The following is a 12,693-nucleotide window of genomic DNA, read 5'->3' on the forward strand; positions in this document are numbered from 1 at the left end:
AAAAAAAAAAAAATACAATTATACCAACTGTGTGTGCCGGCATTAGGAACAGTTTACGAGTAACGTAACCTTTGCAAAGCGAACTTGCTTACTAACGTTATTTATTACACAACTTGAAGGGAACTTGAAAACACGTCGTTTTTTCCGCTGAAACGGAATTATCCTTTTATTTCGCATTTTACCAACGTTTCTTGGTGCTTACTTTAATCCACATTGAAGATGATACGGGTACCCAAAGGAGTCTCTCCTGCATCAGGCAGAGGTGCAGTTGGAACTGCTTGCTCGCAGAAGAAAGTTTTTCCCGGAATATCTGATTTTTTCAGTACGGGGATATCGAGTCCATTGATGAACACTGTACCGGCGGGATATTTCACCCAGATCTGCAACACGACAGCTGCAGAGCAGAGAGCTAACTGCTTGTATGCAACCCCCCACGGTCCCCAAGCTAAACCCGTCAGAGTGTCCTCCGGCAGATTACCGGTAAGGCCATAACATACATTATGGATCAAGCAGGATCTATGGATCTAATTCGAGTTTGGTGATCGATAATGGAACATCCCACTATTGTTTTTGACTATTTATGTCGTTTGAGTTTGGTTATTCTTCGTGAACTCGGCTTTCATTTCCTCGGATGCCATATATGCAACGTCATTATAAGAGACGTGTGACCACTGAATGAATGGCTAATGTATTCCCAAATGCTAGTGTATATTGCTATAACCTTGACGTTACAACATGCACCGTTGGATGATTTAGCTGTAGTGGAGATGTCAGGTTTTGGAGATATACTAACCTAACAGACTGGTGCAAAAAAAGTCAAGCCGTGTTGTGAACGCCCTGTAATGTTTGACCCCTTTACTCCACAATCCAGACATTGCAGGTCTGTAGTTGAAAACTCAGCAGCTATAGCAGAAGTAGTCTAATTATGAGAACAAGGATGAACTGCATTAAAAGAATGATCATTGTGTTCCTCGCGTCTAGCTATGCGTTGTACGGGGGGAGGGGAGTGCGTGTGACGAACAATATCCTTTATGCTCCATAGCTTATAGTGGACTTGTGTTGGGTGGGGGTGCACCATTGCGTCTGCTCGCCCTGAACTATCAGTGGTGCAACAGGACAAAGCATTCCACTGCTCTAGCCTGTAATTTCCTGACATTTGAACCTAGCTGGTCTTTGGTCCTGACTAACTGCATTCAACAGTTGGGTAACCTATAGATGTTTTTGAGTAATTTACACCTATTAGATCTGTGGATTGCTCCCAGCTGTTAAACATATCGGCTGCCCTTCCTCCTCTTCCAATGCTTTTCTCTTTCTTGCTGTCACCTGTCTGTCTGAACTCGCCCAACCTGTTTAACTATCCCGAGGTGGCTCCCGTCGCATCTACTAGGGTTTGGAGTTCGGAGGGCTGGAGCTCATGCACGAAGAAAGGCTTAAGAAAGTGGGCGACCCCAGTGCAGATGATAAAGCAATTGGGACTGATTAAATTCCCACTGCACAATGTGCTGGCTGACAGATAAGCACTTTTTGCAGTGTCTTGTCACACTCACCCTGCCCTTTGAATGCAAATGATATGAACACTCTGTGGTTTAATACCAGGAAACCAAAAAGTGGATTAAGGACAGTAGCAGGAAATTAACAAAAGACTGATTAGTTTCAGGACTGTATGTGGGGATTATGCCAATTTATTGACACACCTGGTTGGTTCAGTCATCTTAGTTATAGGCCATCAAAGGTTTTACCACGGCTGTCCCTGAAGAGTCAAGAGTATGCCTGTCTCAACTCTAGGCCAGATATGCTCCAGTCATTGGCAGCCATTTTGGATGTCACCTGTGACAATGAAGAAGAACATAAGAGAGGTGACAGGAGAGGCTAACCACCGGCTAAGGACCTTCACACGGCAGCCAGGCATTGTGCTGAGCCACCAACAACTTCTTGCTTCCCATTCGGTATTTCACAACCGCTTGTCAGAGCCATTCCTCCCAGTACCAGGATTTCAGCAAGTAGGTGTGAGAGGTGCAATTGTTTCCCCTGAGATGAGCTTTTTCTCTATCATTCAGTTCAACTCATTCAATTCATGTTTTATTTGCTAAGTGCTGGTCAAATATAACAAATAATGAAAAAAGGCCATTGATCTATGTGCCTGACCGAAATGAAAAAATGTCTTTCGTTTTGTTAGATTTTAGTTCTTATATTGAGCTTATATGTAGGCCTGCATGCATCACCCATCCTGGCTTCTTCTAGAGTTGCTGCCATTGAGTCACTGGTACAGCACATATTACAGCATCGCTCATTAAAGACATTTTTCTTGGAAATGCTTCACAGTTGAGGTTCTTTTCAAGTTAAAAGAAAAGGGACAAAGTTCATAGATTACTGGAGCAGCACCTCAGTCAAATACTCACGTGGTTTAAGTCTGGAAACCAGCCAACCAGGACACGCCACTTTGCATTTCATTCAGCTTCTCAGTGGAATAACATCAAACATTAACTCACAAGAGATTTATGATGTTATATTGATTGCTTAATGATAATTTAAAGATAAGTAATAATTTAAATTGTGCTTTAAAGTCCATTGTTCAGTTTCCCTGATTTCACATATCGTAAAATGAGCATTCCATTAATATTTTGAAAATAGCAACTCATAGAAGAACATTTTGCTAGCTTCCTACTCCTGTGTGAGCTGATATTTGTATCAGTTCCATTCCAAGTGGTTTACATGCCCCATCGGTTCTGACTTACATCCCCCATAACCCCCCCACCTTGTGTCGCCCCATCTTGCCTGCTCCCTACTCCCTTAACCCCAACCCCTACCCCCGGCTGAACCCCAATTCAGTGGGGCCCAGGTCACTGAGGCTGTTCGATTGCCCCCCCCCCCCCACCTAACCACCCTCTTTCCATCAACCCCCTTCCTGATGCCCCTACTTCCCTTCACGCATGCAGCCACTTGTGGGGTGTTTTACATCTCAAAAAGAAATGCTCCTCACCCAACACACTTCTCCTCAACCAACACACTTCTTCCCCTCTCTCTCTTTCTCTGAGGGGAGTGGTGAGCTTTTGTGGGGGTGGCAGATTGGGTGATCACTAATCTGTCTCGTGTTAACTTTAACTGAGTAGGCAGATTTAAAGCTGTCATAGGTGGAGGTTGAGGGTTTGTAAAAGGAGGAAATCCTGGAGTTGTGACTCATGCTTGAGAACCTCAGGTTAGCAGGCTGTGTGTAAGGGTGTGTAATTGGCATTTGGCAAGTATTGCCCTGACCTGTTGCCATCCCAGCACTGTAACCTTCTAGAATTTGTAGCTATAATTCCTAACAGCTACTCCCGTTACCAAGACATTCACAAACAGTAAACACATGGCAGTCTTGTTTTCCCTTTATACTCATGTTATCATAGTCCCCTCGCCTAAGCCCAGTTACTATATCTATCGAGTCACTTAAGCAGCTCTCAGGCAATCCCACTGGTGCAGTCTGTGTTTGACAGCTTCATTCAGTGGGATTTATGGTGACAGTAAGTGCTGTTTTAATAGATAAACGGTCAGAGGTGTACCATGTTTTTATCTTAAGTCACTCAGAGTTGGGAGTTGAACTTTCCTTAACATACAGTATATGATGAAGCCAATCCCCCTCCTTCATATGTGAAGCTGTGGCATGTCCTGTATGGGCTGCTTCAGTGCTATGCGTGAGTGACAGGGTATGGGTGTCGTCCTTGTAGAGGAGTGTGTGTGAGAGAGAGAGAGAGAGAGAGAGAGAGAGATGCATGTGTGTGTACACAGCAGATGTATAAGTCTCAGAAGTGTTTTATGGTCCAAACACTTGGTGAAGTGTGTATGTGTGTGTGTGTGTCTTGATGACTGTATGAAATAGTGAAAGCAAGAGCTGTTAAACAAGTTTCACTCTGACATTCCCTTTCCCGCCTGCTGTGTCAGCTCAGATGTCATGGACAGGTGTAAGTGTCGCCACGGACAGAGGTTAGGCGTCTCTGAGGTCAGGAGTGAATAGACAGTAACTGCCCTCATCCCCCAGCGTGTGGTCGACCCATAAGCCCCCTCCCCCCCTCATGTTTAATTTGGAGACACTGACAAATTGTCATCCAATTGTCACATAAAGTTCAGTTAGTGGGAAGGCTGGGATGACATTCAGTGAGTTACAATTTTCTTTACAAATGGGACCTTCTTGTCGGTGCCTGTTCAGTAATGTGTCACCACTATAGGAGAGCATTCCTGAGAGGGTGCTTCTGTCTTATGTTTTCAGTGTATCCGTGAGCGCGTGTCCCTACGTGTGTGTGTGTGTGTGTGTGTGTGTGTGTGTGTGTGTGTGTGTGTGTGTGTGTGTGTGTGTGTGTGTGTGTGTGTGTGTGTGTGTGTGTGTGTGTGTGAACACACAGCTGCACCACACCCCTTCACTCCTCTCTCACTCCCAGTTGCCCCCAAGCACGGTGACAGTGGTTCTGCATTTCCCCGTTCTGCTTCGCTGCCCCTCGCTTACACTGTGTGCTGTTTATTAGCCAGCCGACAAATGAGAGCCAGGTGTGTGTGTGTGTAGAAGTGTGAGTTTGTGTAGGACAATGTGTTTGATCTGGTCAATAGATGCAAGTCAAATTGTGTGTGTGTGTGTGGGGGGGGGGGGGGGGGGGGGAGAGTGTATGCTGGTAGGTGGATGCATATGGGTGTGTGTATGTTTTAGTGTAAGGTGAGTGTTAGAGCATGTGTGTGAATTGGTGGAAAGTTGAGTGTGTGTGTGTGTGTGTGTGTGTGAAACCAATTAATGCTTCTATGGTAGAGTAAGGCTCCCTGTCTAGTGGTGAGTAGAGTGTATAGAGGTCTTAACTCTGTGGGGCCCACACTCACCAGGCACTAATTGCCCAGTTCTGCCTCGCCTGGCTTAAGACCTTCGGCTCGTTTGGTAGTCCCAGGCCGTCTACACCAGTAAATAGACCCACTTGTTCAACCAGTCTATGGCCATGTGTTTCTGTGTGTGTGTGTGTGTCTTTGAGGGATAGTGTGTATGTTGGTTTTGTTTCTTTTTTGGAGTAGGCAATAGGCCGTAAATATGTTCCCACTCTTGCTCTGCCAGTGATTTAATTTACAACACTGTGTGTGTGTGTGTGTGTGTGTGTGTGTGTGTGTGTGTGTGTGTGTGTGTGTGTGTGTGTGTGTGTGTGTGTGTGTGTGTGTGTGTGTGTGTGTGTGTGTGTGTGTGTGTGTGTGTGAAACCTGGGCACAGTCTGAAGCGTAAAGGGTGATTAGAGCCTTGGCTCCAGTTGGCATAAATAGAGAGGGGTGGTGTGCTGCCTTTGTGTGTGTAATAGACTATACACTTTCTGAAGAGGGGGGTGTTCGTGTCATGGTCAGGTGACCCTGGTGATGGAGTCGGCTTAGGTGCTGTTATACAAGGGGGCGGGAATGCAGAATGCAGGAGCCGGCCAACCAGGGAGGGGGGTTGGGGTGGGAGGGAGAAGGGACTTCCTGTTTCTTTGTCTGCCAGTATGTCAAGCAAATGGCTCTTAAGAACTGAGAGACTGAGTTAATGTGTGTGTGTGTGTGTGTGTGTGTGTGTGTGTGTGTGTGTGTGTGTGTGTGTGTGCGTGGTGCAGAGGAAACTGTGATGACAAGTACTTGAAGCTATTGGCTTATTCAAGAATTGGGTGGTAAAATGCTTGTGGTGAGCACTAGACTGTATATGACATGACAAGCTTGGACCTGTCTATGGTTTCAGCTGCGGGTTGACAAAAGCACAATGATGCATTCATTTAATGGGTTGAGTCAATTTATTCCCCAAATCATGTTTATTATTTTGACATTCCCAGGCCAAGAGGAAGCTGGACCTAGAAGATCCATTGTACCTTCCGGGCTTCCGTACCCCAAAGGGTAAAGGAAATGTGCCCATTGCACGAGTCCCCAGTCCCAAGAGTGAGTATCCCCACAGCAACCAGATCCACACTCTAAAAATGAGATTCTTGTTTCGATGCGAGAATTGAGTTTAAAACTAAATATTTGTGTGTGTGTGTGTGTGTGTTTCACCAGCACCCAAGTCTCCTGGCGAAAGGACCCGGTACGACACATCCCTGGGCCTGCTCACCAAGAAGTTTGTGGGTCTGCTCAGTGAGTCGCCCGACGGTGTTCTTGACCTGAACTGGGCCACTGAGGTTCTGGAGGTCCAGAAGAGGCGGATCTACGACATTACAAACGTTCTAGAGGGGGTCCAGCTCATCCGCAAGAAGTCCAAGAACAACATCCAGTGGCTGTAAGTACAATTAGAGATAAAGACAGTAACATCCAGTGGCTGTAAATACAGTTAGATAAGTACAGTAACATCCAGTGGCTGTAAGTACAGTTAGATAAAGACAGTTACATCAAGTGGATTTAAATATAGTTACATAAAGACAGTAACATCCAGTGGTTATACAGCATTTACATACAGTGTGGACACATGTGTCCAATTTCCGATTTCAGTCCGATTTAAATTGGATATTGGACACATGTGTCTCCCCAGAACTAGATTCATTGTGTCCGACTTGAGTCCGACTGGACTCCGATGTAAACCCCTGGACACACGATTCGATTCCGCTGGTAATTGGACTGGGCACGCATGTGCCTCTCGTATCTGATTCAAATTGGACAACAACAACTTTTGCAAGTGCTTGAGATCGTGCCCACAGACATATACATGCATCATATATAATGTATATGATATGATAAACGCTGCTAGACGCTCAGTTCTTGTGCTCCCTCTCATTCACGTTGAAATACTGAAAGCGAAACTGAAACTTTGAAACTGGAACGCAACTGTTTGGGACAGAACGCTAATTCAGTGAATAAATATTTTCATATTACTTTCCACCAGTTGTTAGTCATGTAATCCATTCATATCGATGTGAATCAATCAATACTAATACAACTTTAACTGTGGTGTGTTTTTGTTTCATTTCACAACGTATTTACTGTATAATCAACGGTAGCAGATGTAAACATTCCGCATTTGATTTGAACTGACGCGGCCAAGATCTAGATTGGTCACTGCCATGTGCTTTAGATAGAGCAGTTAACCCCCCATGGATACCCCATGGAGAGAATTGGATGGGATCGGAGTGCTGCCATCATGTGCCCGCACTGATTGTTTTAGTAATTCACTGAAAAATATATTAGATTCCTTGTCCTATTCCATAATGTGTTAATGTCATGTAATTCACATGATATAACAGATGTATATAAAATAATATTTGTTTACAGTAATGATTCAGAGCGCCATCAAAAAAAATATTTTGAAGGTAATGGGCCTGTTTATGGGGAAACCATATAATTCTATGGGCAAACAGTAGGCTAGTCATTTTACCTAGCGCTAGCAGCTTGGTAGCAATTTAGTCACATATCAATGCATGGAAAGAGTTATGCTGTCAGGTGTAATAATAAGAAATGAAATCCCAATGCCATGCATTAGGCCAGCTATTAGGCCAAAACCTCTGTTAAAATAGATCTCAGAAGTGGCTTATGTGATCATGTTAAAAAGAATATATGTTTGTAGTATGTTACTGCTACAGTGTAAAAACTGTACATTTTAGGAATGTGACTTTCTGCCACCAGAAATGGTTAATATGCGCACACCTAGAGGCTATAAGGTGCTCCTAAGTTAACTTGATGTTTATATTCATATGTATGTATCTAGTTGATATATTTATCCAAAGCTTACTCCTAACTGGCCCCACCATTTGAACGTCCAGCTTTCTTCTCGTCCTCTTTAATGATATTTGTAGGGCCCACACATCAAAGCCAGTTGCTATGGTTGGTGTTCCTCCCCATCTGACTGTGTGTGCATATGTGTGTGTGTCCTCTCAGGGTTGGGGGTGTGTTTGAGGGCTCTGCCGCTGGAGAGAAGACCCATTCGCTGAGGAGGGAGCTGAGTGCGCTCGAACGAGAGGAGAAGATTCTAGACGAGCTGATCCAGTCCAGCACCAACCAGCTGAGAGAACTGACTGAGGACAAAGACAACCAGAGATATCCTTTCAGTGTGCTCACTAACAACAGCCAACAGACTGGCCCTTCACAGCTTTCACTAGCGGTCATGTATTTTGCCGATATATTTGGTGACATTGTCATGTAAAAGCTCTTGTTGTTTTTCCATCAACCACAGAACTATATAGTGTTCAGCACAGGAAGCCAGAGTGAATGATAGGGGTAGATGTATTTGTCTACCCTCTCACATGACAGTGCGCCGTCAACATGAATTTACAGATGTAATTTCAAGAAAAAACAGCTAGAAATAAACATACATTAAAAATAGTAGCAACCTACATAATGTTGCTTTAAATTGCCGCCTGTCCTCACAGACGAGGGGAGTCGAAGGAGTGAACGGCAGGAAGGAAAAAGGGAAATGAAAGATAGAGTTGCTGTCCATCCACTTCCGTTTCAGAGTAGATCTGTCCTCGGCAAGACGGTTAGACTCTCCATCGGTTAGGGTGGGGTGGTTAAATAAAGTTTATTTGCATTCTTTCAACAATGGGTATCATCCCACAGATAATGAAGATTACTGACATTTGTCACCCACCCTACCCCTCAGAGTTGACACCTGAGTAAATGTTGAGAAGGGAATCTAGTGCCAAATTTCTGCTTTTCTAAGAACACTCCGTGAATCTTTAGGAGGGTGTTGCCACCACGTGGGATGACAGTAGAATCGTACAGGGAAGTAGATATTCATTAAAACAATACACATGGTTTCCTTTATCTATCAATTGTCAAGAGGTTTAGGAAACGAGTATGAGTTCTATGTGTAAGTGGGCCTAAAACTATGACTAAAACACTGATGGAAGCGTCTGATAGAAGTGTGTTGAGCCTTAACTCCGTCACACGTTAGGCTATGTGAACTATCAGGACATCCGCTCCATTGGGAGCTGGCAGGACCAGACGGTCATTGCGGTGAAGGCGCCGACAGAAACCAAACTGGACCTGCCTGAGCCCTCAGAGGTGAGTACTGCAGGAAGCAGATCCCTGTAACAGGTGGCATGTGGGTAACCAGAGAATCCTGGTACAAGTGCAGAATCAGTTTTATGTATGCACTTTCCATATGATCTTTTTTCTAATTCGTCTCAGTTAAATATGGCTTTTGCATCTGTATGCATTTCCTTACACATGTAAATGATAATGGTCTGCCCCAGTCCATTTTGAAAAAACATTAGCTGGTATCCTATGACAGCAGGTTATGCTCTGTACTGGTATGGCTAGGTAGTTTACATTGTTGAAACTCGTAAAAATAATTCCTGACCCCCCTCTCTGTGGTTAACAGGGCTCCCTGCAGATCTACCTGAAGAGTAAGAACGGGCCCATCGAGGTCTACCTGTGCCCGGAGGAGATTCTGGAAGACACCAGCCCAGTGAAGAGTGCCACCCCCAGGAAGAACCTAATGCATGGCATCACCTCCTCCGTGGGCACCTCCTCCGCTGGCACCTCCTCGTCACTGCCCCAGCTGCAGATCAAACAGGAACCAATGACAGGTACAGACCTTGTATATGGTTGTCAACAAAATGTTTCTAGACCTATATTGATAACAATAATAATGTTGTTCTGAAGGTGAACAGTGAAATGTTTCTCAATACTTGTACTCTTAGCTCTGACTACCTATCTAGGATGGCACACTCACATAGCGAATGTGTGCCTGGTCATAGCAGTCCAGTACTCCAAATATTTTAGATGTGTGTTTCATATAGATATTTTGGCAGTATACAGGGCCAGATCTATGTACAGGTACAACTGCGTGGACACAGGAGGCGTGTAATACACTGTTATTACAATCATTTTTTTTATCCTGCCTTCAGAATTACCTCATTTTTGGTTGTCTAGACGTACTTATTTTTTGACAAAGACACATTTAGTGCCCTTTAAACCTACACTAACACAACTTAAACTCTCCATTCAGAAAACTATTTTAATCACTAAGTTGATGACTAGACCTTGATTATGACAGACTCTTTTTTTGGCAAATGACGGAAATATGCTTTGCACATGGTGTCATTGTGATACTCTATACACGGGTGTGTCCACCTGCCGTCATGTCCTCCTAGTTTACTCTTTGTACAGAAATGTACTGAATAAATAAATAATCTGATGTGTCCTTTTATTACTGGTTCTTGTTTTCTTCTTAATTCTTCAGTTTCTTTCTTATTATCTGCTCTGATGCATTGTTCCCTATGGTCTTGTACTACATGGTATGGTATACTACTCTACTGTGCAGTAGTGTATATACTACTATGTTCTATTCTGTAAAACTCATCCTTCTCTGCTTCTCTCTGTCTTATCCCAGACCTCCCTAAGCCCCAGACTCCAGGCCCTGTTCCCAGCAGCAGCAGCGTGGGCTCCACTCTGCTGGACGTGGAGAGGCTCCTGGGCCTGCCCCCCAGCCTGCTCCAGATCACAGAGGACCAGCTCCCCGGCACCGTCTTTGCCCCCGACACCTCTGTCCCCTTTGTCAGCCTCTCGCCCCCCCTCGACCACGACGACTACCTGTGGGGGCTGGACGAGGGCGATGGCGTGACAGATTTCTTTGACACTTACGACTTGGGAGACCTGCTCAGAAGCTGAGGAAAGGAAAGACGAGGGGGAATGAAGAGACGTGTCCCAACTAGAATGGTGTGAGAACAGTGCCCTCTGCTGGCCACCAAAGGGAGGAGCACTGTTGACATACACGCAATGAAGCCATGATTACTTGCTTTAGTTTAGCCCTAATTACAGATAGTTGATGTTAACTTTATTTGAATTTAATTATTGCATTGGAATTTCTGTTTAAAGTATTTTTGTACTATAGTTTTAGTCTGTAATTGTATATTGAATTTACAATTGAATTTGTAATTGTAAATGCGTTGTGTAGAGTTTTGTCAATTTTCTTTCTAATTTGTATATTTGTCTTTAATTCACACATTTCAGGCTGTCGGAATTATTTTCTAGAGTCTGCTGAAGTGACGTAGAGTTGGTGGGAAGTTGTGTGAGGGAGGGGGGTATCACAGTCTCAGGAACTCTCTCCAAAGCTAAATTATTACAACTTTCAACCAACAGGGGGCAGCAGATACTTTTTTTTAAAGTCGGTCAAGCTTTTGCTCATATACAAGGTCTTGTATGAGGTGTAGTCCTAAAGTGTTCGGTCTTATGAAAGTGGCAGCTAGGTTTCCATGTTTAAATAGTTGGCAGGTTTGTTTGCTATCAGTAGACATTTTATGGGTTTCTTGTCATCCATTGGATGTTGTATTGAATTACCCATTTATGGCAATGGTATAGAAGACACCTTATCTCGATACTATTGAGAGAATGTTTTTAAAGCTATTAAATTCGAAGGCTTTATTACATTGTGAATTTAATACTGCTCATGAGGTTACAAAGAACCTTTCCTGATGAGAAGTATAAGTTTTAACTGTTTGGGGTTTTCCTTTCTCCCTCAAATTGGAAAAGTCACTCGCAAGAGTCTTATTTTTCCCTCTGTGGGAACTAATGTGATCAATGACGGATTTTAAAACACTGTCCATTCAGTGTGTAAGGCCAGTATGGAGTGTGTATATCGATCAGTGAACCCAGACCAGTACTTTTAGTCTTCACTAAGACCAACACAACCTCAAGAGTTCAGTTCAGGGTTTACATCCACCGCTGGATCATAATAGAGATCCAACTCATTTTGTCCTGTCCTAACAAACTTGAAAAGTGTGTGTGTGTGTGTGTGTGTGTGTGTGTGTGTGTGTGTGTGTGTGTGTGTGTGTGTGTGTGTGTGTGTGTGTGTGTGTGTGTGTGTGTGAATGTGTATGCGCGCACATATTTGTGTGTGCACTCGCATGTTTATGAATCTTGGCATTTTGTAAATGGGTTTTTAGTTTGGGGGTGATTTTTATGTTATTTTATTTTTTTGTGTGTGTGAAGTGTAGTTTTGTATAAAACATTATTTTTGTAATTGTACAGAATTTGTTTGTATTTATAAGTTTGATTTCAAGTGTGTATTGTTATGTAATGGCCCATTTTTTAAAAGAACCCTCTGTTTTTGAAACATGCAGCACTTAAGGTTTCAAGGTTGTGGTCTTCAAAAAAATAAAATCAATAAAAATTACAACTTGGGTGTAAATTAAGTCGTATCTTTAATTATGTAATCAGAAATCAGATAAGGGGTTTATTGCCAAGTACATTCACACATACATGGAAATAAGTCAAGGAAACGGAGCCATGGTCATTTACCACAAAATATGCACAATGGGGGGCCACAAAATATACACAAAGACCATAAACATTAAAAAAAAAAACATTATGTAGAATATAAAAATCTAAATACAAATAAACTAATTTACAACCCCAACTCAGAAAAAGTTGTGACGTTATGGAAAATGCAAATAAAAAAAGGGCAGTGATTTATAGATGTACATTGAATAGTTTTTATTTGCAGACAGTATGAACACAAGATATATCATGTTTTGTCTGGTAAACTTTATTTGATTCGAAATATACATCCACTCCTGCCATCCAGGCCTGCAACACATTCCAATTTAGGGGTAGTTATGAGGTAGAATAAATAAATAATGACGTGATCTCAAACAAGTGATGTCAACAGGTCATTGTAATCATGATTTGGTACAAAAGCAGCATCCAGGCCTAGTCCTCTAGGAGCAAAGATTGGCCCAGGATCGCCAGTTTGCCAACAAATACGTGAGCAAATAATTGAAATGTTTAAAAACAATGTTTGTC

At 43.1% G+C, this 12,693-nt stretch overlaps 1 protein-coding gene across 1 annotated transcript; it reads left to right on the forward strand.

The window, feature by feature from the left end:
- Nucleotides 1-219: 219 nt before the first annotated feature.
- e2f2 (E2F transcription factor 2) lies at nt 220-10,560 on the forward strand (the record flags this gene model as incomplete). Its single annotated transcript, XM_080849597.1, has 7 exons — nt 220-480; nt 5,799-5,901; nt 6,016-6,235; nt 7,825-7,994; nt 8,840-8,949; nt 9,269-9,476; nt 10,283-10,560. The coding sequence occupies 7 exons, from the start codon at nt 220-222 to the stop codon at nt 10,558-10,560; spliced, it is 1,350 nt and encodes a 449-aa protein (XP_080705723.1).
- Between the last annotated feature and the right edge of the window lie 2,133 nt (nt 10,561-12,693).

This window comes from Sprattus sprattus (assembly GCF_963457725.1).
Source record: "Sprattus sprattus genome assembly, chromosome: 13".
NCBI lineage: Eukaryota > Metazoa > Chordata > Actinopteri > Clupeiformes > Clupeidae > Sprattus > Sprattus sprattus.